Below are 26,769 nucleotides of genomic sequence, written 5' to 3' on the forward strand. Positions count from 1 at the left end.
GGTCAAGGAAAAAAAGAACTCTCAGAATTGCTGTAATTAGACTAGAAAAAGTCACACACTTGGTGCCACACATGGTGCTATGACAGAATTAGAGAAAACAGGTACGCAGTGGAGGCTGCCTGCACAAACTTCAGATGCTCCAGATGCTTGCAAGGACCTTTTGACCAAAAGCATCTGAAACTGAGGGATCCCAAGAGGGAGGGTTTAGAATTGTTTGTGCCCATAGAAGACTTCTTCGGAGATATGGGTTCTCCCAGTAGGATGGACAGCCATAATGAAGGAATATAAGTTAGTACTTTCCTCCTAGCAATGCATCATTTGTAAAGGGTGCAGTACTCCTTGGTGACCTAGAGGAAATGAAGGCATGTGCCCAGATTAAAGAACTCCTCCACCTTTTCAGGTTAAGCTCTGGATCTGCCACCAACGTTGTCTAGCTTTAGGCAAGGCATTTAGCTGACTCCAAACCTTAGTTTATTCACCTGTTAAATGAGGCATAATAATATGGATCCTGAGGAGGTTGTTGTGAGAATGGGATGAGATAACATGAGTGAGAGCAGATTTAACCACGAAAAGCATTACACAAAAGAACTACATCTCCTTTCCAATGTATGTTGCCCCACACTTCTGGTGTGCCTTACCTCATTTCCACAGACCATAGTGAAGAAAGATCTGAGAGGAACTCACCAGAAGACATATGAGGATACCTAACTCCCTTTCGGTCAGCAGTAGTTTAAAGTGAGAATCAGCTGAATAGTAACAGTGATGAATAATACAGAAATTATATTACTCTAATGAGTTATATTAATATGTTAGTATATTCATTGTTCATATTATATAATATATACATATTAATAGGTTGTATTTATAATAATTATGCTGGTAATTAATATTAATTATAATAATATAATGTTAGAGTACAACAATAAAGTAAAATGAAAATAGGAATATAATAATAAAAATTATAAACTAATAAACAGCTAGCATTTATTTGGTACTTAAGGGTTTGCAACACACTGCACTAATATTGTCTCACAACAAGACTTGATCCTCACAACAAACCTGAGAAGTAGGAACTATAATTATCCCTATTTTACAGATGAGGAAACTGAGGCTGATAGAGTGGTCTAATCAGGGTCACATAGTGAGTAAATGACTGAGCCTGGGTTTGAACTTGGGTCTTCCTGACTCCAAGTCATTCCTTCACTGAGCTCCCTTGATTTAACAATCAGAAAAATTTGGAATGCACCTTGATATCATTTTGAATCATAAGTAGCCATTTCCCAGACCATAAGATTAGCTAGGATAGACCTTGTTGGAGAGAGAAGACTTGAGGGAAAAATAAGACATGTTGAAATATTTGAAAACCTGTCATGTGAAAGAGGTCCTAACTTTGCTCTGTTTGGCCCCAGATAGCAGAATGAGGAACAGAAGTTCAGTAGAAGTTGCAAAGGGGCAACTTTTGGTTCAGTGTACTGAAGAGTTTCCTAATAATTAGAGCTGGGTGTGGGCTGCCTTGTGAGGTAGTGGGGACCCCTTCACTAGGGGTCTTTCAAAAGAGGCTAGAAGTTTCAGGTACTGTAGTTATCCCTTCTGCATTGTGGTGTTAGGGGTATGGCACTCCCAGGATTTGGAAAATCCCTATAAAGTTTTTGGCCCCTCCCTTTGTACCAGAAAAGTCTGAATTTTTTTTTTTTACGAGGTGTTTACAGTATCTTATTGTAAAATTTGGATATATTTATGGTATTAAAAGGTAAAATATGTTGATATTACGCAATACTATACATTATGCATTTCTGAGTTTCTAAACTTTTTCTGTGTCATCTGCTATCTTCGTGTATATCTTCTGTGGCTTCTACAAAACTGCCCCCAAATTCCCATTTAATTTCTTATGCCAATCAGCAATGTATTGAAACCACAATGGGAAAAGTAGAGATGTGGAAGGGATAACTGTAGTTTAGTTATGGGACCTTAGGCAAATCACTTAATCTTTGTCTGCCTCAGTTTCCTCATCTGTGAAATAGAGATAATAATAACCCATAATAAAGGGTTATTATGAAGACAAAATGAGGCAGTATTGGTAACTGCTGTACAAACTCTAAAGAGGGATATAAGGGCTTATTGTTGACTAATTGTCATAGCTGTGGCAGAATGTTATTATTACTGAGCATTGACTAGTTGTCACAGATGTAGTAGAATGGATTCTCATTAGGCATGATTTGGGCTTGATAGCTTGTGAAGTGTCTTCTAATCTTGAGATTTTGATATTATATGACCCAGATTTCTCTGGAAATCCCATAAGAAAAATTACTTGCTTGGGTGAGACCCTACATGTATTTCAAAAATTTAGTGGCATTCTTCAGGCTCTGACTAAGCCTCCAAGTCTTATAGTATTTTATTCTGCTTTATTTATTTTTAATGTACCTTTTTTACTTTACATTCCCAATGCTAGAAGACAATGTGTCCCAAAAGTCAAGTGTCAGAAGGTATTTCCCTTGTGTGCTTCTTCCTCTCTTCCTACCTAACCATCTGTGTGAAATGTTCCCTTTCCAATTCCGGGGAGATGATCATGCACATTTTAAAAGGCTGGCTGAGACTCCTGTAGGTATTCTTGGAAAGTACCCCAAGATCTTTGTAGAGCAGAGGTGTCAACGTGTGGTACACAACATTACCCAGTGTAGGCTGAACCAGATTAAAATATAATTGGGAAAGATTAAAAAAATAAATAAAAAGACAGTGAAATGCTGATAATGTTAATAGGTGGATTTCTAAGTCAACATGCAGCCTGCAGGGATCCTTACATAAGATTTAGTGACCTCATTTCTATCTTTATACCACTGTTGTAGTATATAGGCCTCAAAGGGAGGTCAGTCTAGTTTAGTAGAGAATCCTGGGTCATTTCTTAGACTGCCAGATTCTGTCTCAGGGGAAGAGAATAGCAATCTCCCAGGGACAAAGAGAGGACTTTTATTTTCAAAACTTTCTTCCATATACCCCAGGAAAATCAAAGCTAGAAACAAAGGTCCCAAATATACCAAAATATTCATAGTACTCTTTGTAGTAGCAAGGCATTGGAAGCAAAGTAGATGCTCCACAAGCAAAGGGGTAGTGGCCAAAAAAGAAAAGAAACAAACTATGGTATATGAATTTAATCGAATATTATTGTTCAGTATAAAAAGATGAGTATCAAGAATTCAGAAAAATTTGGGGAGATTTATATGAATGAATTCAGGGTGAGCTAAGTAGGACCAAGAGTGTGATACGCACCATGACTGTGACGATGTAAATAAGTAGACTACTAGAAAGAAAATGGATTTTGATTAATGGAAGAAGAAGAAAGAAAACAATGAAAAGGGTAGAGAAGAAATAACCAAAAACTCCTGTTCCCTCACAACAAAAGAAGTGGGGGACTCCTGGGACTGAATATTGTATGTTGTGTCAGGCAGTGTTTTCTATATAGGATGTTTTTGTGGAATTGTTTCTCTTTGTTTCAAGAGAAAGGGTTTAGTCTGGGGGAAAGGGGTTGGGTGGAAAATGACCATAATATAAACACACAAGGCATAAATAAAATGTATTTGCACAATATAAACTGTCTATTTTTCTGTCTTTCTATATGCCATGCCAGTCTATGAAGAATCAGGTCTGAATTTAAAGACAGAAAATCATTTACTTACAATTAAAATGTTGGTAAAATTATATAACTGCCCCAAACTCCTGATGTCCTTCCCAGCACAGCTGCTCATGGTAAACATGTGGCAACTTTTTATGGGTTTCTGGAAAACTTTAAGGCAAGCCTCTACATCCCAGCTGTGATTCTTTGACCAGTTGGCTGGCCTGGGTCAGCAGAGGGCAGCCGATTAGAAGGAAACATTCAGCTTTCCCAGGGGTCCACACAGAGGCCAGAGGCCAGTGGTCTCTGAACATAAGAAATTGCTTGGTCACAGCTTCAACCAGTATCTTCCATCCCTTGGTTCACGGAAGTCACAGGATTTGGTGGGCTGCCCTTTAGCTGCATATGTGCTTTTCCTACTTTGCTCTTTAGCACTCATCATGGCTCAGTATTCTGACTGTAGCTGCTCTGCATGTAGAGAATCTATGGCTTTATAGGAGACACATTTGTAAGTCATAACCCCCCTCCCCCACCCCCACAGCATCCTTTCATAGTTTTCTTTACCACAAGCAATTGACTGCTTTGTCACTCGGCAAATCTAAGCTTCATATGTTTCTGTAAAGCTGTTTTGGCAGGAGCCAAGTGCCATCCTTGATGCATTCTTTAATTCATTATGCATTCTCAGGCATTCCAGTACGTCTGCTTTCCTATGAAGGGCATTGGTGTAAACTTTCATCTACCACACAGAGAGACCAGAAGGAGAAAGGTGTTTCGTTAATGGATGTTATAAGAGTGTAGATTTGGAGTTGTAAGGGACCTTAGAGGTTCTCTATTCCAACCCTCTCATTTCACTGATGAGGAAGTTGTGACCCAGAGAAGAGCCCAAGGTAATGTAAGTAAAAAAATGACTGAACTGGGATCGGAATCTTCTCTTCTCCCTTTCCACGGAATCATTTAGCATCCGCCATCCATTGAACTTTGTCGTTGCTGTTTATTGTTTAGTCGATTTAGTCATGGCCAAGTCTATGTGAGCCCACTTGGGGTTTTCCAGGCAAAGATAATGGAGTGGTTTGCGTTTTCCTTTTTAAATTTATTTTATAGTTGAGGAACTGATGTAAACAGGGTTAAGTGACTTGTCCAGGTCACACAGGTAGTAAGTGTTTGAGGCTGGATTTGAACTCAGGTCCCTGACTCTATGCACTGTGCCACTTAACTTTCCCTATTTAGACTTATAGAACAGTATTCAAGTATGGTGTGTGTGCGTGTGTGTGTGTGTGTGTGTGTGTGTGTGTGTGTGTGTGTGAGAGAGAGAGAGAGAGAGAGAGAGAGAGAGAGAGAGAGAGAGAGAGAGAGAGAGGAGAGAGTATATGACAGAAATAGGGAAAGCAGAAAAAGAAGGGGAAAGGAAATGAGGGAGGTAAAGAGTGTTCATGAAGAGGAGGGCAATTTCAGGTCATTCTATGGCTCTCTGAGCTCCACCTAGTTACTCTAACTTCCCCCATACCATGTCATCCATAGGTTATTATTTATTTATGTTCTTTATTTTTTCATAAAAATACACAGTGACATGAGTGCCTGTCTAATCTCTTCCCCAGACCTCTTAAAGACTGAGGCCAAGGACATTTTTATTTTCTGTGCTGCTTAGTACCTAGCTCCAGGCTTTGTACTCATTCAAACTTCGTCTATGATTATGGAGATGAGGATTGTCCCTCAATAAGTATTGATCTCAAATATACTTCAACTTTCCCCATCTTCGATGTAAGGATCAACTCTTAACAGTAATAGCATGTAAATGCCACAGCCTTGTAGGGAATGGGTAGATTTTGAATCTCAACCATCCTAAAATCCTATGTCAAAAGCCACAGGAGAAGTGCTGTTATAGGTAAGACATGAACTCTGAATGCTCTCTCTTTCCTTGTCCTATCTGAGCGGCTCTGTGTGAGTAGCTACCAGCCAAGTGAACTAGCCGTTGGCAGGGACTCAGCTGGTAGTTTTCACATCCATAATGAAGGCTTTATTATTGTCAGGCCTCATAAAACAAGCAGCTCTTACTGTGAAGTTGCGGTTTTGAAAGGAAGAGAGACTGTCCCCTCTCCCTGGAAGGAAGGCAGGGCCATTGCCCTGGAAATGAAGTTCACAAGCTGAGAAAAGGATTGCCACCATTGAGTGAATGGTCCCCTCATTGGTTGAGGAAGGAAGAAAAGAGGAGAGACCAATTGACAAGCCATTACTATTAGTCCTAACAGAAACCCCAGGAAGCTAAAAGCTCTTTGAAAAGTGGTCATCAGTTGCATTCCTGTGAGCAGGCTTCAATGATGAGGCATGTGAATTGGGGGAATTTACAGGTTAGGGTTCTTTACAAATAGGGCCAATTTGTATCTTCTCTCTCCTGCAAATGTCTGTATGACCCAGCAGCTTAAGTCGTGGTGACCAGATTTAACAGCTTGCATTGGCTCACTTCCCATACGCCATGCCTGGTGAGCTACACAGTTTTAGGACACTGTTGCCACCTTTAAGAACTCAGTGAGTGCATGTGGAATGCCTTTCTTCCATGTATTCTCCGTGGAACTCTTCCCCAGCCCATGACTGTGATGAAAAATACTGTCTTTAGAAAAACTTTCACCTTCTCATGCTGTCTCATCAGTCAGTTGTTTTTCTGGCCTGTCCTCTGACTCTTGGTGATCCCATTTGGGGTTTTCTTCGCAGAGATACTGAAGTGGTTGCCATTTCCTTCTGCAGCTCATTTTACAGATGAGGAAACTGAGGCAAACAGAATTAAGTGACCTGCCCAGAGGAGCATAACTAGTAGGTGCCTTAAGTCAGATTTGAACTCAGGAAGATAAGTCTCTCTGCCTGCAGGTCCAGCACTCTGTTCATTGCACCACCTCGCTGCCTTTATGTTACCTGTGGTTTACTTTTATTTATATTCCCGTTTATCTTTAAAAAATATAAGTTAATAATGACATGAATATTTGTCTAATCTTTTACAAACCTGAGGATCAAGTACAATTTTATATTCTGTGATTCTTAGTGTCTAGTTCTGGGCCTCCTATTCTGTCAGATTATCTATGATTATGGCAAAGAGGATGGTGTATCCATAGGTATTGATCTCATAAACAAGGCCCTTCAGCCTTCAGCCTGTTCACTGTCCCAGTATAAGGACAAACTAGGCCAGCTGAAGAGAGAGAGAATTGGGGCCATGATGCTTCCAGTGGAAGTAATTGTTTTCCCTTGTGCAAACATACTCTCCTACTGACTTCAGTTTCTGGACAAATTCTAGTCCTACCTGAACTCATGTCATAGTCCAGCTTAGATGGTTTGTGAAGAGAATGCACAGTGTCATATGGAACTCTTCAAGGTCAGCGCTCTTCATCTACAGCCCCAGGTAAGGTGGGATAAATGAGGACTTCTCTGACTGAGGATCCCTCTGTTTTCTTCTCACACTTAACCAACTGAAATCACAAAGGTCTGTTCTAGCTCTGAAACCTGATCTTGGGAAATTATTTTTTTAAGAAAATGGTCACAAATAAAGTGATAATGGAGTCTTTAAGAATGCCAAATCCCCATTTGAACCATCCAAATTAGATTGTGTAGTTTTAGTAAACATGTAACAACAGCCCCCTTTGGCAAGCTGACCATTGTGGACCTATTTTCCTATTTGCCCTGGTGTAGTATGCTACCATAAATGAATAGCATACAATTTAAAAGACCAGAAACTGAGATGTCAAGGCTCTGTCCACACCACAGGAATCCTTTTAATTCCAAGGCTAGTCCTTTTCCCCTTTTAAAAAAGTCTTACTAAAAAATTGACATTGAACATAAGTATATCCATCTAAACTTGGTTTAGTAAGTTTAGCTTTTGTCTGTTGTTTTTGGTGTCCAACTCTTCATGATCCTGTGAATCATACCACGCCAAAATTGCCCGTGGGGTTTTCTTGGCAAAGATGCTGCAATGGTTTGCCATTTCTTTCTCCAGTGGATTAAGGCCAACATTGGTTAAGTGACTTGCCCAGAGTCACACAGCTAGTAAATGTCTGAAGCAGGATTTAAATTCAGGATTTCCCAACTCCAGGCCTAGTGATCTATCCACTGAGCCACCTAAGCTTCCTCCTAGTAACTATTAACATTTAAATAAATTAATTTCAGTGTATAGAATTTCAAGATCTGATTTCAAATCTAACCTCAGCCACTTATTAGCTGTGTGACCTTGGGCAAATCATTCAGCCTCAGTTTGCCTCAGTTTTCTCCTCTGTAAAATGGGGATAATAATGGCACTTACCTCCCTGGGTTGTCATCAGGATCAAATGAGATAACAGTTATAAAGCAGAGCTGTATAGAAGTTAGCTCTTATCTCTTACCGATATCAGCAATTTTTAGTCTCCACTTATATGGTCATTGTGTCTACTCTGCTTTTCTGGTACTGTTTTGTTTGTTTTTGCTTTTTGTTATTTTGTACCTATTTATCAATGTGTCTACCTGTTTGTCCATTTATCTAAGTCTTATACCTGTTGGTCTTCATTGCACTATAGTATTCCATTTCATTAACACACCACAGTTCATCTAAACCTTCCCCTATCGTTAGATGTTTAGGTTGCTTCCAGTTTTTTGCATTATATAGAATGAGGTTTGCTGACTATGTAATTGAATGCACTTAGGCATAGCATAGGCAAAGAAACAATCACTAATGGTGAAAAAATGTTTTCTCTCTGAATATTTATGACCTCCAAAGACAGTTTCAATATAGCAACAGCTAAAGGTGTGAAAGGATTTAATTAAACTTTACATCTCCAGTGGCTACAGGGTCTGGCAGCATCAGTAGGCTGGAGTGCATTAGGGGAGTTTCCTACCTGTCATGAAATAGCCAGTGTTGGATAAGGCTTTAGAGGAGACTGTGGAGAAGCCCTAGAATCACAGCATTTTAATGTTCAGTGATCATCTTGTCTAACTGAGACAAGGACCACCTAGCTCCTGAGATTCCGTGAGGTATTGGAGAAACAGGACTTAGGTGACCTGTGTTCAAATTGTGATTCTGTTATTAACTCAATGTTTGACTTCAGACAAGTCTCTCGACTTCTCTCATCTGTAGAATGAGAGGATTTACAGGTGAGGATATGACATTCAGGGGGTCTGAATATCAAATAGGAAAACACATGTAAAGCCCTTTGTAAAACTTACTAAAATGCCAATTTGGCTCTTGGGAGATCAAAAGTAACCCATGCCTACCTGTTCCATGAAGCACTTTTTCCCATAGGCTGCCCTAATTTTACTGTTAAAGGATTTTTGCAGTTTCCCAAAGACAATCTGCCTCCCTTTCCTCTCCTGTTCAATTCTGGGCCTAACTGGAACATTTGTACTGTCTCTGAGTGGATGTATGCACATAAATGTACATGTATGTAATGGGTGCATGGACTGTCTCTTATACTGTGACCCCTTACATGGGGCATGGGATATCTACTTACTTTCTGGGCTGGCTTGCATATCCCTATTTACCCTTTCACTGGCAAGCTCAAGTTCCTGGAGAATGACCATCATCATGCAGCTACATTAAAACTCTCTCAGGATCCTAAGGATATTTTGTGGTGGGGAAATAACACTTTCCCTCCTCAACACTACAGCTCGTGAGCCCACACTGGAGCACTTCCATTCACACATAACCAGCTGCTCATAATGATAGACATCACTAGATCTTGAATGCAACCATTTACTTAACGATAAGGCAACAGCTATAATAATCAATACATCACAGATATATGAGAATCCACTCATAGTCCTGGGTCACACTCTTCTACTAAGGTAGTCAATATCTGTGAGGAAGAATGGGCACACACGAAATCTGGAGAGGAAGCACACGAGTGTGAAAAACCTATGTACTCAGGCTAACTCAAAATTCTAAACTCTAGGTCTTGAGGTCATTTATTCATTCAGAAATGTTTGTGCTATACAGAGCTGCTCATTCTCTTCCCCCTCTGACCCTTGTTTATTTCTAACTGGTCAAATCCTTTTCTCTTATACTCTCCAATTGGCCAAGCATTTCCGAGAAAAGACTTTACATCAATAGAAGAAGATGCTTGAGTTTTGTCTTGAATGAAGTCAGGGCTTCCATGAAGTAGAGGAGAGGAGTGGAATGAGGGCATTCTGTGCTTGCAATGCACAGAATGGACAATGCAAAGAAAGACAAAGAGATGGGAGATGAGTACCACGTGGGAGTTAATCTGTTCACCTCTTTCAAGAGTCTTTAATATGTTTGAATTCATATTATTTGACATTTCAAAAACATCTGTAATACCTTTCTCTTTGCTCCTTAGTAGCCTTGGGCACCTCACTTAGCCTTTGTCTCCTCATCTATAAAATGATGGGAGTGGACCAGTTTTAATTTATTTTAATTTAGTGAGCCAATTTTAAATCTATGAACCTCAGGTCCCAAAGTAAGCACCCAGCTCCTTTCTCTGTGTCAGGATCAGGTCTTATCTTTATAACTTCCAGTGCAGGAGAAGGAGAAAGGCAGGGAATAGCTGAACATGGAAGAGAAGTAAGGTGTGCCCACCTTTAGCCCCGTATGCCAGCAATCTTTTTCTTCTTGTCTTAATAGGTGTCACAGTAGCAAAAAACAACCAAAGAAGACTTGAACTAAACTTACTTCCGTTAGTTCAGTAACCTTGGGAGAGCAGGCATGAGTGACAGGGATTAAAGTGCAGGGGATTTCATATCCATTATCTCTCTGTGATAAATATGAGAGGAGTCTGGGAAAGTAGGCCTTAGCTGGAACAAGGAGAAAGACGGAGAGAGAGAAAGGGAGAGGGAGAGGGAGAGAGGTGGGGCAGGGAGGGAGGGAGGGAGTGAATGTATGTGTGTGTGAAGGGGAGGGAGCAATATCTATGTGTCATAGAACAGTTATCTTAGAAGAATCAAAATTGTAGATGACCCAAGGGCAATGGAAAGCTACATAGTTGGTGTTTAAGCAGGCTGCAGTGTATCACCAACAATGCCTTTCCCAGAGAAATGGTATAAAATTAATTTCCTTTTCCTTTGGTTCTGAATCAGAATCAGACAGATAGCCCTGTCCTTTCTTTACATGGTCACTTAAGAAGGCACCAGACACAAGAGCCTTTGAGATTCGCCACCAATACTGAAGTGGTCTACTCTCTGAATAAGATGATGATCTGCCTGGAGCCATTTTTCTGGGTGTGAAACCCTGTCTCCAATTCCCCACTTGTTCTGGGAAATTCAAGGGGATTCTTATGCGGATTAAGATGCCTATTTGTTTTAGTCTCTCACTTCTGCAGTTGTAATAAAACTTTAGTTTGCCCTTAATTTCCTCAAGGAAAGCCCAGTCTTATTTCAGGAACTAGGCCTCCTCTTATATTATAGACAACCATGGTCTCTGACCTCTTCAACTCTTTGCCATGTGGTCCTCATTTTCTCCAGGCTGTAGAATTATAGCATTTTTAGGGTCATAAGATCATAGGTTTAGAGCTAGAAGAAGAACACCAGAGGTCATCTCGACCAACTCTTTTAGCATAAAAATGAAGAGACTGAGGACCAGGGAGAAGAGGTAAAATGATTCCTCCAATGACATATATAGGTAGTAAATGGCAGTTGAAATTTGGACCCACATCCTTTAGCATCCCATCTATTTCTATGTCTTATCCTCCACTCATTACTTCTTGTTAGTGACATTCATCTATTTATCCTGCCCATCCCCTTGAGTTTCCATCAAAGCATTTCTTTATCCTTGAAATACCCTCCCCTTCTACCACCCTCATCCCCTCAGACTGCCTCCTTATTTTACTTCCATCTCATGAATAACTACAGAAATTCCATCTCCCCTATGCATGTGAGGCTATTTCCCTGGATGCTTCTTCTGCTGGAGGAGGGTCTCAGAACATACCCTCAAAGATGAGTCCCTGGACTAAGCTGAAATCAATACCAGCTTCTAGGTAGCTTTAGTCCTATACATAGAGAGATAGAAAAGGGATACTGGCAGATGCCCCATTAACTGGTGCTGGTTCAGGAAGAAATGCACAGACGTAGCACAGGGAAAAGGCAGGCCAAGACTCTACATGTCATAGGACACAGAAGGAGAAGGAAGAGGTGGCTTGAGATGGCTTGAGTTAGTTCTTACAGTTGTACTTGTCATTCGGCTTTTGAACAGGAAGGTTGACTCCCCTGTGGCCCTTGTGTTAAGTTTTGGTGGCCTCCCTGAAGTCCTGTGATGGCTTCTGATTACTAGGCTCTTCTGTGACTATAAGGCATGAAGGTCTAGAAGGTCTGGTATGGCCAGGGTCCAAGAATCCTTTGTACAAATGTTGCCCTAGGATAGGTGAGGGGCTCCTAGAGAGTGACTATTCTCAGGGTGAGTGCATTTGCTGACCCTGAACATGTCTTTTCATCCTGTTAGCTCCCAGGCAGCAAGACACCTCAGGGTGACAGACATCACACCTTCACTGTACTTCTTCCAAAAGGAGGACAAATCAGGAGAGCAAGAAACATGTCTAGAAGGGCTCCCCCTTTGGACCCCCCATAGGTGTTAGACCCCTTTTACTGATGAAGAAACCAACCTTTAGAGTGGTATTTGGATAAAACTAAAAACTAAATAAAACTAAACCAACACATAAACGGGACAGCATGGTGGTACAGTGGCTAGAACATTTGCCTTGGAATAAGGGAGACTCATCTTCCTGAGTTCAAGTCTGGCCTCAGACGCTTACTAACTGTGTGACCCTGATCAAGTTACTTAACCCTGTTTGCCTCAGTTTCTTCATCTGTGAAATGAGCTGGAGAAGGAAATACAAACCACTCCAGTTTCTCTGCCGAGAAAACCCCAAATGGGGTCATGGAGAGGGGCACATGCTGAAAAGTGATTGAAGGACTGTTAGAAAGGTTGTGACTTGCCTGTTCTCACCAAGGTAGGGATTTGAACTCATGTTTTTCTTGACTCCAAGTCTAGCATTCTATCCTATATGCTACTATTTCTAAGTCCCTTCTAAGCTTGAATTACAATGTTTTGTAAACTTAAAAATGCTCTATTGCCAGCTATTATCATTACATTTTGTGGAGTACTTTTTGCATCCAAAGTCCTTCCACTTACACGTGCCTGCCGTTCCAACCTACTTAGCTCTAATCTAGCTTTCCGGTGTTAGTATGTATTATTCCCTTTCATGTACTTCTCAACCCAACCAGACTAGTCTTCATGCCATATCTCATATGTGACAATCCATCTCCATCTCCAGGATTTTCCACAAGCTGGCCCCCCATGCCTGGAAAGCACTCCTGCCTGATCTTCACTACTTAGAGCGGAGCTCAGCATAAATACCACCTTCTACCTGAGGCTATTCCTTATCCACCTAATTGTTAATGCCCCTTACCTCTGGGCATTACCTTGTATATTTTTGGTAAATACTTTTATATGAATATCACGATATTGGGAGATACCCTGTTTTCCAGAACTAAGGCCCAGCAAGTAAGCTATGCCCTAAGCTTGCCATAACAACAATCCTTTGCACTCACCCTCTGGTAAAAAATCACATAATTTTTATATTGCTTTGATTGGCACCATGAATTTTCTGAGCTCAGACAAGTTCTGCTCACAAAATCCTGCTCTGAATCAAACTTGTCACATTGTGCTGTTACCCCTCATTGTCAGGGCTACGGTTCACTGTGCAGTCATTGGTATAAGTATTGAAACTCCCCCCTCCAGTATCTCAAGATCTCCCCTCTACTTGGGGTGGGCCTTAGCTCTGGAAAACAGGGTATCTCCTAATGTCTCAACAAGTCCAAGTTGTGTCCTTGGATAGGATGTGAGCTCCTTGAAGGCAGGAGCTGCTTCTTTGAATCTAGGGCCTAGAACATTGCCTAGCACAAAGAAGATGATTCATAAATGCTGACTGATTGATTAATGACATCCTTTGATCTCAAAGCAACCCAATGACATAGTCAAGGTGAATATTATCAACCCCATTTTTCAGATGATGAAGTTACTAGATGTTAGAGTCAGATCCTATATCTTTCTCATGGTATAGTGCTTAGCACAGAACTGTCCTCACCTGGATTCTTCATAAATTCATTTTAATCATAAGGCCAAAGCTGTGTTTCCCAATTAGTAGCTGCTGCCACCTGTCTGCCTCAACTCTGCTTTTATGGAATGTGCTTCTCTTCTGAACCTGGGCAAACACCCCACTCCGAGGATAGAAAGGGAAGCCACAGAAATGTTGTGACACAATCTTTAGCCATCTGTGGTACTCAAGCCTCTCAGAATATAAGAAATGTCTTTCCAAGAGGAGACATTTTGGATATCCCACAGGGAGCTGACTCTGTATCCCTCCTTGCTCTCCTGTTTCTGTAACTTGGATTGAATCTCTTTACAGTGGGCTGAATATGAGGGAATTACAAAGTATTTGTTAGCAGGATTGGATTTTGGTGATGCCAAGTCTCTCAGAATAGAAGCATGAATTGAAGGAGAACAAGATTTTGAGGCAGCAAGGCCCAGAGTAATGACTACTCTGTTAAGGATGGAAAGTACAGATGTCTCTATGTGAGAAGATTAGCAAATGGGATTCCTTGGCTGGCCTTCTGGCCTGCTCAGTTACGGGACAAAATCTGTTTCTAATTTGTCCCTTACCCCATTTGTGTTGTGTAGGCAATTAGAAACACCAGCTGATTTTTCTCCTTAGCCCTTCAGGAGATTTTACAGGTCTAAGACTTTCTTTTGGGCTGAATTTCCCTTTCTCGTTGGACAGATTTTCCTCTTTGTCCTGTGGGCTAAAGTTCTGAAGTAAGGCCCTATGTAAATGACCTTTTTAGGCTTTTTTGTACTTACAACTGGATTGGAGCTTGGAACACAGTAAGCACTTAATAAATGCTTACTCACTGTGATTAGCACTTTCTAAACATGGATCTTTCCATAAGGTACCACATTTACACATGGAAATAGAGAGGTGTTTTTTTTTTTTCTTAAATCAAAGGAGGCATCCAAAGAGAATCAAGGCAAATTTAGACAGGAGATTATCCTTTGCCTTCCACAGAGGCTTAGGTTTCTAAATGTAGGATAGTGCAAAGAAAGAAGAAACAAGTTACCTTAATCTGTCATCTGGACAAAGAAGTTCATTTAAACTACCAAAACCCTCCAAGAAACTTCTGGGCAATTGAACTGGTTAAAAAAAAAATCACTTCAGTTGCCAAGAGAAGTAATATGGTACATTTCCCCCTTGGCCCCAGCTGAAGACAGAATTTTTCTCCCTTGAATGTTTGGGGGTATGTTATGAAAAGAAGCATGTGAATGGGAAGGTTGACTATGTTCTTGGGGCTTTCCCTATTGGAAGCAGATTGGCTGATTTCCAGTAGCAATAGCCAGTATTTTGTCAAATTTTTCCTTTTCTTCATCCCCCCAACTCACCTTCTTCCTTTGTAAAATTGTGGGTGTTTTTTTTCCTTTTTGGTCCCAGGACTGCACTCTAGAGTGTTTGTGGCCATACCCTGTAAGAAATAAGCTTTGGTTAATGTCACCATGTCTCCGGTGTATTGTGAAAGAGCGTAGGGAAAATGGTTTGTGCTTTCTCCTCCAAATGGAAGGAAGACCACAGATGTAATTGAAACTTACAATGTCAGGGGGTAATTTTATTCCATTACTTTTAATGAAAATGAGGTTGGCGTCCCAGCGAAAGTGCTACCAAATAACCCCCTAGAAGCTATGGGCACATTCACATAACTGAACACACATGGGCGGAATGTGACTCTCTCTTCTCATTCACCCCCCCTCCCATTTTCTGGTTCCCACCAGCCCTGCTTCACTGCCCTCACCCAAAGAGATGACAAGAGTGGAGGAAGGAAGTAACCGCTCTGTCTAATGAGCCCCGGACCTCTCTCTCTTGTTAGATTTCTCCGCTGATGACTGAACCTGGACGAGAAGGACTGACAGAAGCTGCCCTGAACCGCTACAATGCAGACAAACCCTCCGTGTACAGCTTTCCGGCCTCACAGAGCCCCTGTGCTGCCAGTGAAACTTCCCCGGGCACCTCAGTGGCAACGTCCTTCTTTGCTAGGTAAGACAGGTCTTAGGACTTTTTAATCTAGCATGTGAAATCTGCTGGGTCATAATTGATATGAATGAGTGAAAACCCTGAAGAGTTACCTTTCTTCGGATTCATTCTTTCAGGGGTTTCTTAATGGTTCCTGCCTCCTTTGTGGTACAAAATAAGTGGTTGTGAATATTTCCACTCTAGTTGTATGCCCCTGGCTTGTTCAGTTATCACATTCCACCTAGTTGATCTAGGTAAACTTCTGTAATATTCAGTATAAATAAAGAATGGATATGTGATTTCACTGAAATAGACAACTCTCAGTTGAAGAAGGGGCAGCTAGGTGGCTCGGTGGATAGAGTGCCAGGCTGAGAGTAAGGAAGACTCATCTCCTTGAATTCAAGTCTAGCTTCATATGCTAGCCATGTGACTTAGACAAATCACTTAATTCTTGCTTGCCTCAGTTTTCTTTTCTGTAAAAAGAGCTGGAGAAAGAAATAGTAAACTATTCCAGTGTCTTTGCCAAGAAAACCCCTGTACTTTTTAAGTCACTTGTCTCACCGACTTCCAGTTTGAGGCTCTGCTTTGTTTTTACACCTTTTCTAAATCATATTTGGAAAAAATTTAGCAAGTTTCTGACTTATTCCTGGGAAGTGTTAGATAGCATTTCTTTTTCTCTCGAATATGGAGGCCATTGGAAGAGGAGGGGGTGGTATTCAGCCAGTGTGGGAAGCCAATAAGAGGGAAGCAGGGGATGGCAAGAACATTGACTTGAGGGGCATGTGAACTCTATGGAAGGAATTATTTGTTATGTGTTATGACCATGGGGTTGAAACTTTGTGAACAAAGATACCTGAATGTTCCTTAGCCCCCCTGAGCAGAGAAGCCAATCTTCATGAGGAACAAAGACAGGGACTCTCAAGTCTCAGCATAGTGTCCAATGGATAGAAAAGTTTATGGGGAATGCCACATAGACAGTTGTAGCTAATAGAAGGAATAATGATGATGATGATACATATTAATCCACACCTGTTGTTGAATCATTTTTAATTATTTCTGACTCTTTGTGGTCCCATTTGGGGTTCCCTTGGCAGAGATACTAGAGTGGTTCCTTCTCCAGCTCATTTTACATATGAGGAAACTGAAGAGGGTTAAGTGTGCCCAGGGTCACACAGCTAGGAAGTGTTTGAGGCCAGATTTGAACTTATGAAGATGAGTCTTCCTGACTCCAGGACCAGCACTCTATCCGCTCCACCACCTATACACACATACACTTGACACTCACTAGCTGTGTGACCTTGGGCAAGTCACTTCACCCCAATTGCCTCATCCTGGGTCATCTCCACTCATCCTGATGAATATCTGGTCACTGGATTCAGATGGCTCTGGAGGAGACGTGAGGCTGGTGAGGCACAGCCCTCCCTCACTCAGAACAAAGTCAAGGGCAAGTCATGTCATCATGTCTCTGATGGCCTGGTCTTCTTCGGCAATGAAGGACAGACACATGCACACAACACACATGTCCCTACATGATACATTACATCCACATAAAGCGCTACAGTAATTATTATTGTTGTTGTTGTTTCCTCGCCCGGAGTTTACCCCCATGAGATCATTGGTCTAGACTATATTAATGCTGTAATGGTTATGAAATCTTATGCTTGTGTGCATATCTGGTCTCAGACCTTACTATGGGACCTTGGACAAGTCACTTAACCATTGTGTGCCTCAGTTCCCTTAACTGTAAAGTGGGGATAATATAGGACTCACCTCCCAAGAGCTGTTGTGAGAATCAAACAAGATATTTGTAAAGTACTTAGTGCCTGGTATATAGTAGGTGCTTAATAAATGTTTATTCCATTCCCTTCCTCCTACGTGGTGATGTCATTGTTCGTCTTTGAGTGTGACGGATGGACAACAACATATGTGAATATCTTTGCACACATATGCATATATAAACACGTCTCTCCTGGTCCTCTCATCAGCCCCGTGTGGTAAGTGCCACTAGTGTTGTCCTCGGTTCATCAGCATTCAGTGACTTGTGGAGATCACCCAGCTCCTGAGGATGACAGGTGGGATTCCAAGGCAGCTCTGCTATCTGCTGCAGTCTCATCTCTGTCCAGTCCCTGAAGTTGCCACCGAGCAGCCACCGAATCCATGAGCAGGGTGAAACAATAGATTACTAAACTCCTGGGCAAATGAGAAATCACAAAGGAACAGGTTGGAGAATTGCTGAATACAAAATACAGGGCTGGATTGAGGACAGACTTTACATTAATCTGGGAGGTTTTACAAGCTAGCAAACAATAGAACCGAGAAGTGACTGGTCGCCAAGGATCTTCCACAAAGTCTTCTTTCTTTTGTCCAGGCAAACAGGCCAGGGTGAAAACAGTGACACTTGACCTGCAGGATTTGCTGAAGGCTGGAGAGGAGAGAGTGGGGAAGGTTCCTAGCCATCCAGGAGAGGTCGGGAACCTTGGAATGCTAAGATGCTTTCAGTGCTGGACAGAGTACTGATGGGAAACCAACCTGCTGAGTTCTCAATTGTCCGGGCTTGTTAGATGAGCTTTCAAATAGCTAGGGAGGCTCTCTAGGGCTGCATAAATCCTGATGAACTCTTTATTATTAGGTGAATTCTGACAGTGTGCTTGGTCCTTCATGGAGTGAGGCATTAATAGCATATGGTTGTGCTCAAAAGGCTTACAATCAACCATGAGGAAGAGCGCATTTGAAAAGAGTCATCCTTGGTATTTATTCAGAGCCTTTAATCCCACAAGCATCAAGTGCCCTTGGATCATTAAAACTTGGGCATCACACATCCCTGGGGAGGGAACAAATGAGAATAAACACATTTCTTTTTGCCAGGTGCAGAGCAATGCACAGAAATGAAATGACTTGACCAATGTTACGCAGAAAGTTCACCTCAGAGTCACAGATACATCTCGTCTACTTGAATCTATTAAGTCCAACAGCTGCGTTTATCCTATCAGCCACCTGAGTTCAGTCTGGAGGAGACATTATCTTTAGCTGAACCAAAGAGTTGTTCTGTACTGATAGCGACTAGGAATTGGTAATGATAAGACCTGGATCAGAGTGGAGGGTCAAGGTCAGAGAAAGTGCAAACACTAAACTAAGTTCTTCTAGGTAGAGCAGTGGATAGGGTGCTGGGCCTGGAATCAGGAAGATTTATCTTCCTGAATTCAAATCTGGCCTCAAACACTTACTAGCTGTGTGATCCTGGGCAAGTCACTTAAACGTTTGCTTCAGTTTCCTCATATGTAAAATGAGCTGGAGAAGGAAATGACCAACCATTCCAGTATCCCTGCCAAGAAAACCCCAAATGGGGTCACAGAGAGTCAGATATGACTGAAACAACACAACAGAAAGATGTTATATTAAAATCCCTTGAGATGAGTCCAATAAGCAGTTATAAAATTAGGAGGGTGATCTTTCACATTGGTTGAAAGTTCTTCTTGGACAGTTTTTCATGTAAAGTACTTTGCTCTGCAGATGCAGGGAATTGAGTCCATTTCAGCAATTTATTAAGCAATGGTTGCTTTCCCCAAGGAACTTACATTCTCTTGATTTGGGGGAGGGAGGATAGGGACAGCATTTAAGTGCAGGAGTGAGATTCACTGAAGACCAAATCCGTGGGATTCCCTGAAAATCTAATACTTGAATTCCTACAGGATTTGTGATTTTGATACCAAAGCCAGTCCCTCTCTAACTTAGAAGATGGTGTATGTAAATTACCATGGCCTAAAATTTCTTCTACCCTCTTGCCAACATGATGATAAGCCTTTCTAAACTTGGTGCACCCTGTGTTTTAAATAGGGTGGTTGGGAGATGATTTTTAGAACCATGTTCTCAGCTTGGAATCCTTGGAAACAAAATGCACCTTATTCCATCTTCTTGTTGATTGTGCCTTTTGTGTTATTTATTCATGGTGAAAATGAGAAACTAGAGAGCATTTTTACCTGCCAATTTGGGGTCAAAACAAGTGTTTCAAAATTAGCTAAAACCACCAATTTGTCCACAAGCTTGTAAAATGTACCCGATACTGTCTCATCAGATTAATTCTCTGTTGAGTGTTAAGACATCAGTTGTTGGGACAAAAGCAGCTTGACACTTGATGTAGTCAGAACCCTCTGTTCACACAAACCCACTCTTGTTGGACCAATGCCTATTTCTGGGTAATCCAGTAGGAAAACAGGACCTGCTCTTTCCCATTGAAGGACTGATAATGCCCTTGGGTTCTGATAGGTGCGTATGTTGTGTCATTGTCATATGCTACATAGATTGACAGAATTGTGAGTACTAGCAGGTCTATGCTGTGAAGGCCAGAAGAAACTGAGAATGAGATCTCTAGTACATTTGTGCTCTACTCTAGATCGGAGCTCACTAAAGAGTACCATGTGCATGCCTTTAGAGAGAAATTTATCCACTGCTGGAAGGAAAACAAGCTAAATGAATTGACCCAGTATGTACCAAATCCCCATGGACTGGGCATTTCCTAGCAGAAAGGAGTCCTGGCAGCCAAGACTGAGTCAGTATGAGAGAAACTGAGGTCCTAGGGTCTGGTATTATTAGTGGTTCCCTGCTGGTTGGTTGTCTTCATTTAGCGTTTCTTTAGAGGTCAGGTTCAGCTCCCACTTTACAAATGAGGAAACTGAGGCCCAAAGGGGACTCAAACTGTTCATTAGTCTGATTTTTGGCTGTTATTTTTCTCTTCTGTCTTAATAAGTGATTAGCAATAGATCCTTTGTAAAATATTTTGAGCATTAATTATTATTTCCCTCCTTACCTGTACTTAGGCTTGTGAACCTAACTGTACTTAATTCTTAGTCTTCACAGCCTGTTAACCTCCCTTTCATTCCTCAGAAAACTGTCTTGCCCATTGTTCTCCTTTGGACTTTATCCAATTTTTCCAACCTTTAAATAAAAAAAAAATTTTGTTTAGTACCCAAGAATCACTCTAGAATCCCAAAAGTGTCCCCTGCTGTGGAACAGTAATTTGTTAAAAAAAATGTAAACTAAAAGTATGACCACTTATTGTTACCTTTTGGCTTGTGTGGTGTTGGTTTGATTTTTGCTTGTTTTTTTTTTTTTGCTGTGTCTGAAGTTCCACTTTCTTCTAAGAATACAAATTTGCATGTCAAGATTAAATTTCCAAGTAATTTTTTATAGGATAGTTTGTTGATTTTTGGTAAATTTCTTTAAATATTTTCTTTGTAAAATGCTATTTGTCAGTTTTTAAAGAACATCCGTGCACCCCAAGACTCTTTGCTCTTACTAGGCTTTGACATTTTCATATTATTTTCTGTCTTCAATTCCCTTATTTATAGTACGGTTTCTTGATATTGACCAAACTTTTTAAAACCCAAGCTATTATTTCCTTGTTATTCTAATTCGTAGGTTTTGTGGTGAGGAAGTTCCCTCTTCCAATGAGGCTCAGCAGGTGTTCTTCCGCTTGCCCATGACTTGCCCATGGTCCCACCGTAGATTGGGATAGTGGATACGTTGCTGGGCTTGGAGCCAGGAACACTTGGGTTTAAATTCTGCCTTTGATATTGCCAATGACTCTGGGCCATTCACATAACCTTATTGAGCTTTAGTTCCACTATGGGCGAAATAGTGATGATAACGGTAGCAACTTCACAGGGAGTTTGTGATGATCAAATGATATAAAAGTACTTTGTAATCCTTAAAACCCTGTTTGAATGTTAACTGTTGTTATGTTGTGTCAGAGGTAGACTCAGGTCTTTCTCACTGAAAGTCAGATCTCTCTCCTTGGCCTTACTACTTTATTAAATTCTATTCTGTAACTTTACAAGGCAAGCTAGGTAGCTTGTAGATACATGGAGAGACTGCTGGACCTGGAAGCAGAAAGACCTGAGTTCAAATTTTGCTTCAGACACTTACCAGCTGTGTGACCCTGGAAAAGTCACTTAATCTCTTTCTGCTTCTGTTTTCTCATCTGTCAAATAGGGGTAATAACAGCACCTACCTTCCAGGGTGTTGGGTGGAGAAAATGAGACAGTATTCATAAAGCGCTTTGCAAACCTTGAAGCTCTCTGTTATCATGTGATCCCATTTCACTTTATCTGGGAGCAGCATTATGGTCCTCTGAGAAGCCAAGGGAGTTCAGCCTTTTTTATTATCATTATCTTTTGCATGCTATTTCATAAATGTGCGAGTCCTGGGCTTGGGTTCCCTTGATAAAGAAAGAAAGGTGTAAAGGTGAGTTTTAAGATCCCAGTCCATTTAGGGGCACTCCTCAGTTCACTGCCTAGGATATTGATTTGTTCAGCTCGATCTTTTTCTCTTTCCTGACAAGATCTGCCTTGCTTACCTTCACTGATTCTTTTTACCCGTGTCCAAAAGCGTTCTATTTTTAGGGGCTGGCCTTATTTTTTTCTGTCCCTGCGTGCTTTCCTTGGCTTCTTCCACCTTCTCTTTCTAAGCCCCCACGGAGAATTTACATAACAGCTTTCTCCAAGGAACCTGAGCAGGGCAATTATCTAATTGATCTTTCTTTTGTCCTTTTGAAGCAGGAGGGAGTTGGGGAATCAACCCACTGACCCAATGGGGTTGGGGCAAAGTGGGGCCAAGAACACAAAAACTCTTGAATCTCAAGATCTAATTGTAAAGCTTATTGCTTTTTCTGTGAAGTACCTTATGGGACCCCCACTTGTCAGGGCTTAGCTGTGTTTGCATTTTTACAGGCAAAATCCTCTAACAATGAATATAGTTACAGAAGAGTTCTGTCCTAAAAAAAAATGTTATTTTCATGGCTGAGGAGACAACTAGCCCCAGTACACTGTGTTCAATCTAGGCACAATTAATTCTCTTTATTAATAATCCTATACAACAAAAGCTCTCTCTCTCTGCCATAGTTCAGTAGCAGTCCCTTTCTATAAAGCCTAAGGAAGGCCTCTATTGTGGGACTGTTACCAAAGGGAATAGGTAGGTTGGGCAATTAACTCTCAACAACTTACCTGTCCCCTTGTAAATCCTCCAATTCCACAAACATTTATAAAGGACCTACTGTGTGCAAGTCTGGAGAGGCAGCGTCTTAAGTGCTTCTTAAATTGTGAGTCATGACTTTATATGGAGTCACAAAAAATTTGGCAACAGTAAAGGTTTCTGAATGTGCAACGACCAAAAATTAACTGAAAATCAAGCAGTGATGAATCTGAGGTGTTTCTGGCAGCTATGCTCACCTGTATAGCATCCTGCAATTTCAGTGCAACCTTGGTTCTGAACACAAAGCATGGGCACTTTGCACTGCGCATGCCTTCAGTCTATGCAGTGCCAACCAACATCGCTGAAAAGTGAAAAAGTATTCCAAGTGGAAAAAGTTAAGAAGCCCTGGTATAATGCACTAACCTTAAATATTAATAATAATGATAAGTAATAACAATTAACACTTAAATAGTTGTTTACTATGTATCAAGCACAGTGCTAAATGCTTTGCGCTTATTAATTCTCATTTGATCCTGACAACAACCCTGAGAGGGGGGTGCTATTTCCCTATTTTACAGATGAGGAAACTGAGGCAAATAGGAGTTAAATGACTTGCCAAAGGTCATGTAGCTAGTATGTGTCAGAGGTCAAATCTGAATTCAGGTCTTCCTCACTCTGTGTCCTAATGCTGTATCCCCTGCACCACCCAGTTCTTCTGAACAAATGAAATCCAGGAAGAACTGAGTTCAAGTCCCAACTTTGACACATCCTGAATGTAGGACCTTAGGTAAGTCATTTAACCACAGGACACGCCATGTCCCTGTATGAAAAACTGATGAAGTCAATCTACACTGATGAACATGATAGGTCCCATTAAAGACATATATTATGTATTATATAAAATATATATTTTTCATATCTATCTGGATATATGAAATGACCCTAGGGATACAAAACAACAACAAAAAATAGTCCCTGCCATCAAGGGGCTTAGTTTACATAGAATCACAGGAATAAAGCTGGTGGGATATTAAATATCATCTAATTTCAGAAAATTAGATAATATTTAATTATGTTGGATTATATACAATACTGGATTACATGTAATATCATTAAATACAATATAATTTGAGAAAGGGGGAAATACTAATAACTTGGGGGATAAGAAAAGGGTTTTTATGTTGGAGGCAGCACCTGAGGTGAACTTTCAAGGAAGCTAAAGACGTTAAGAGGTGGAGGTAAGGAAGGAGTGTATTCCAGGCATCGGGGAAGACAAGCCCATGCAATGGAAAGGAACCAGGCAATAGAATGGTGAGCACAGCATATGGTCAGCATTGACAGTAACCAAAGATGAGAATGAAATTGTGTTTCTGTGGACCATTGATCTCCTCACTGGTACAGATAACAACCTATTTATTGATGCCTTTTTGTCCTGTGTAATCCTAGTCCAAGTTTTTCTAGAATCCTTCCTTTGTGACATACCCAAGGTCCTGGTAGCCTTCCTCTGGCTCCTGTGTTGTGTGCTCTTATTAGACTGAAAGCTAAGGGATAAGGGAACAATTTTTATTTTTGTATCCCTGCTTAGAAAATAGTGAACACTTAATAAATGTCCATCCTCCCTCCTTTTTTCCTTCTCTCTCCCTCCCTCCTTATCTTCTTCTTTCCTTCCTTCCTTCCTTCCCTTCTTCCTTTAATTCTTCCCTTAGTATATATGTTCAATATAATCCATTGTTTTGTATTTTTTTTTGTCATTGTGATTGTGACTTGTCCCTTAATTCTCGAAAAGGACCATGACATCAGGAAGGTAATCCTATGACTTGCAAATGAGTTGAACTTAAGTGAGGTAGGGTTTTGCAAAGTCACCAGCCTCACTTTCTCCTCCAGAGTCATCTAGGTCCTGACTGGAGATGGCCCAGGATGCAGTGGGAGACCTTGGCCTTTTTAAGTTAAGGTCTTTCTGCGTTCTCATTTTAACTAAGGTAACACCCATTCAGTGATTAGGATTAAGAGGTGAGCCAAGGGATGGCTCCTCTTCTTCTCCCAGTTTGATTTTGTCATATCCCTATACCAGAGCACAAACTCCATACTAAGCATTTTATCTTACAGTTTCAGATTTAGAACTAGAAGGGACCTCAGAAAATGAATGTGATTCCCTCATTTTATAACTGAAGCCAGACAAGTTAAATGACATCCCTAATGTCACATGAGAAGTAAATGGCAGAACCCAAATTGAACCCAAGCTCATGGCAATCTTTCACTGAAACAGGTGGCCTTTCTGGTAGGTGCTCAATACATGTTGACTGAATTAAGAAATGCTTGCCATATTGCCTACTTCTTTGCTTCTCTTGCCCTCACCAATTCTTTCTTATATATCATCCTTTGCCTGAGACTAGGTATTTCTGCCATTTCCTCAGATTCCCACCACCCTGTTTTTAAAGTCTAGTCATCCCTCCCGTTATGCTTCCTCTCATAAAGCATAGATGTAAAGTCAGAAGATTCCTTAGAGGATAGTTAGTGCAACCCTTTAATTTATAGATGAAACAAGTAAGGTGGAGTATGGTTAAATGATCTCTCCAACATCACCCAGGTAGTTGTGGCTGTTCTGGGATTTGTCCTCTGCCTTCAAATCCCATATTTTTTTCCACCATAACACCCTACCTCCTTCCCTTTCTTCCCCAGACTGAGTAGCCATCATCAGATCCTTAGGTTGGACAGGCTGCAATTGTCCCTTTGAAAGCAAACATCCAACATGTAAGGTTTCAGGTTTCTTCTTGGCTGGTTAGGGCTCAGTTTTTCTTAGAAAAGGGTTTCTTAGAAAAGAAAGCTCCTTTCCCACTCATGCATATTGATGAAGTATATAGGAATCTTTAGTTATAAAGGAATTGTAGCCACATGGATCCAGTTTCCCTTTAAACATCCATAGGTGTCAATGTGAAAGGAACATAGAGCAGTAGCCAAAGACATCAATTTCATCAGATTGCAAACCCAAAGGAAAACAACTTGGGGTGTTTGTGGCATAAAAAAGCATCCCTCATTGCTTAAGGGACTGGTAGGAGGCCATGTAAGGGAAAGTGGCAGCAACATGGTCTCTAATGTTACTCTTCCCCCCCCTTTTTTGAATCCTATGAACTTGGCAAATTGATGCCCATAAGATCTTTGAGAATATCTAATACCCGATGCCAATGACCTCCAAGTCCACTCTGTTTCCAGGTTTGGGTAAACATATGTGTAAGTCTTTGATGTCCAGCCTGTAACAGAAATGCCATTCATGTCTTGCAACTAGCTGGATCTTGCTGGCGATCCAGGTTAATAAAAACAGCCAGTGTTTGCAGCCCCCTCCCCTTCTCATGCTACAGGCAAATGTGCAGAATGGGGGCATTCTCAGATTAAACCCATCTTTTGCCTGACTGATTGCCAGTTGGAGTGCTGGCAGTCAGTCCACAGCATCTGGGAACAATTTGCCCAGTTTCACCTAGGTTAAAAAACTTAATTCATAGCTGCCCAGTGGAGTTGTGAATGCATAGCTATTGCAGTCAGCCTGGATGACCCCAGTTTCTAACTGTCAAATAATCTGAAGGTATAATTTTCAAGCCCTCTTTGTGTGTTTTGAAAGATTTTTATCCAACTCGTGTGTGTGTGTGTGTGTGTGTGTGTGTGTGTATGTTGGGGTGAGTGGGTGGTGAAAAAGGAGAGAGCAGAATGATCCAAGAAGATGGCTAAAGCAGTCCACCTTTTGAACCACCTGCCTTTTCCCCGAACTTTGCTTTCCTTGTTTGACCCCTATTTGTGAGCAAAAATCAAAACGAGGGTCAAAGATGGTTTGTCTTGTTTTTTGCACCTCCAGCATCTAGAACAAGCCTTAGTAAATAGTAGGTGCTTAATAAAAGCATTTGAATGACACTACATTTTGAATCACAATACTGGAAGTTGAGGAGTTTTATTTCCTAGCTAGGTGGTGCAGTGGATAGAACTTTGGGCCTTGAGTCAGGAAAACTTGAGGTCAAATCCAGCCTCAGGGACTTACTAGCTGTGTGACCATGGGCAAGTCACTTCACCTCAGTTTGCCTCAGTTTCCTCATCTGTAAAATGGAGATAATAATAATAGCATCTGCCTCCCAGGGTTGTTGTGAGGATCAGATGAGATGGCATTTGTAAAGCACTTAGCTCAGTGCCTGGCACAGG

General features: G+C 41.1%; 1 protein-coding gene across 3 annotated transcripts in view; it reads left to right on the plus strand.

The window, feature by feature from the left end:
• Nucleotides 1-26,769, plus strand: part of KIF26B (kinesin family member 26B) — a 604,324-nt gene that overhangs the window by 275,392 nt on the left and 302,163 nt on the right. For all 3 annotated transcript variants that reach the window (XM_072647639.1, XM_072647640.1, XM_072647641.1), the window contains one exon: nucleotides 15,479-15,645. In XM_072647639.1, the coding sequence (XP_072503740.1) occupies nucleotides 15,479-15,645 (167 nt within the window). The remainder of the gene's footprint in view (nucleotides 1-15,478; nucleotides 15,646-26,769) is intronic.

This window comes from Notamacropus eugenii, chromosome 2 (assembly GCF_028372415.1).
Source record: "Notamacropus eugenii isolate mMacEug1 chromosome 2, mMacEug1.pri_v2, whole genome shotgun sequence".
Taxonomy (NCBI): domain Eukaryota; kingdom Metazoa; phylum Chordata; class Mammalia; order Diprotodontia; family Macropodidae; genus Notamacropus; species Notamacropus eugenii.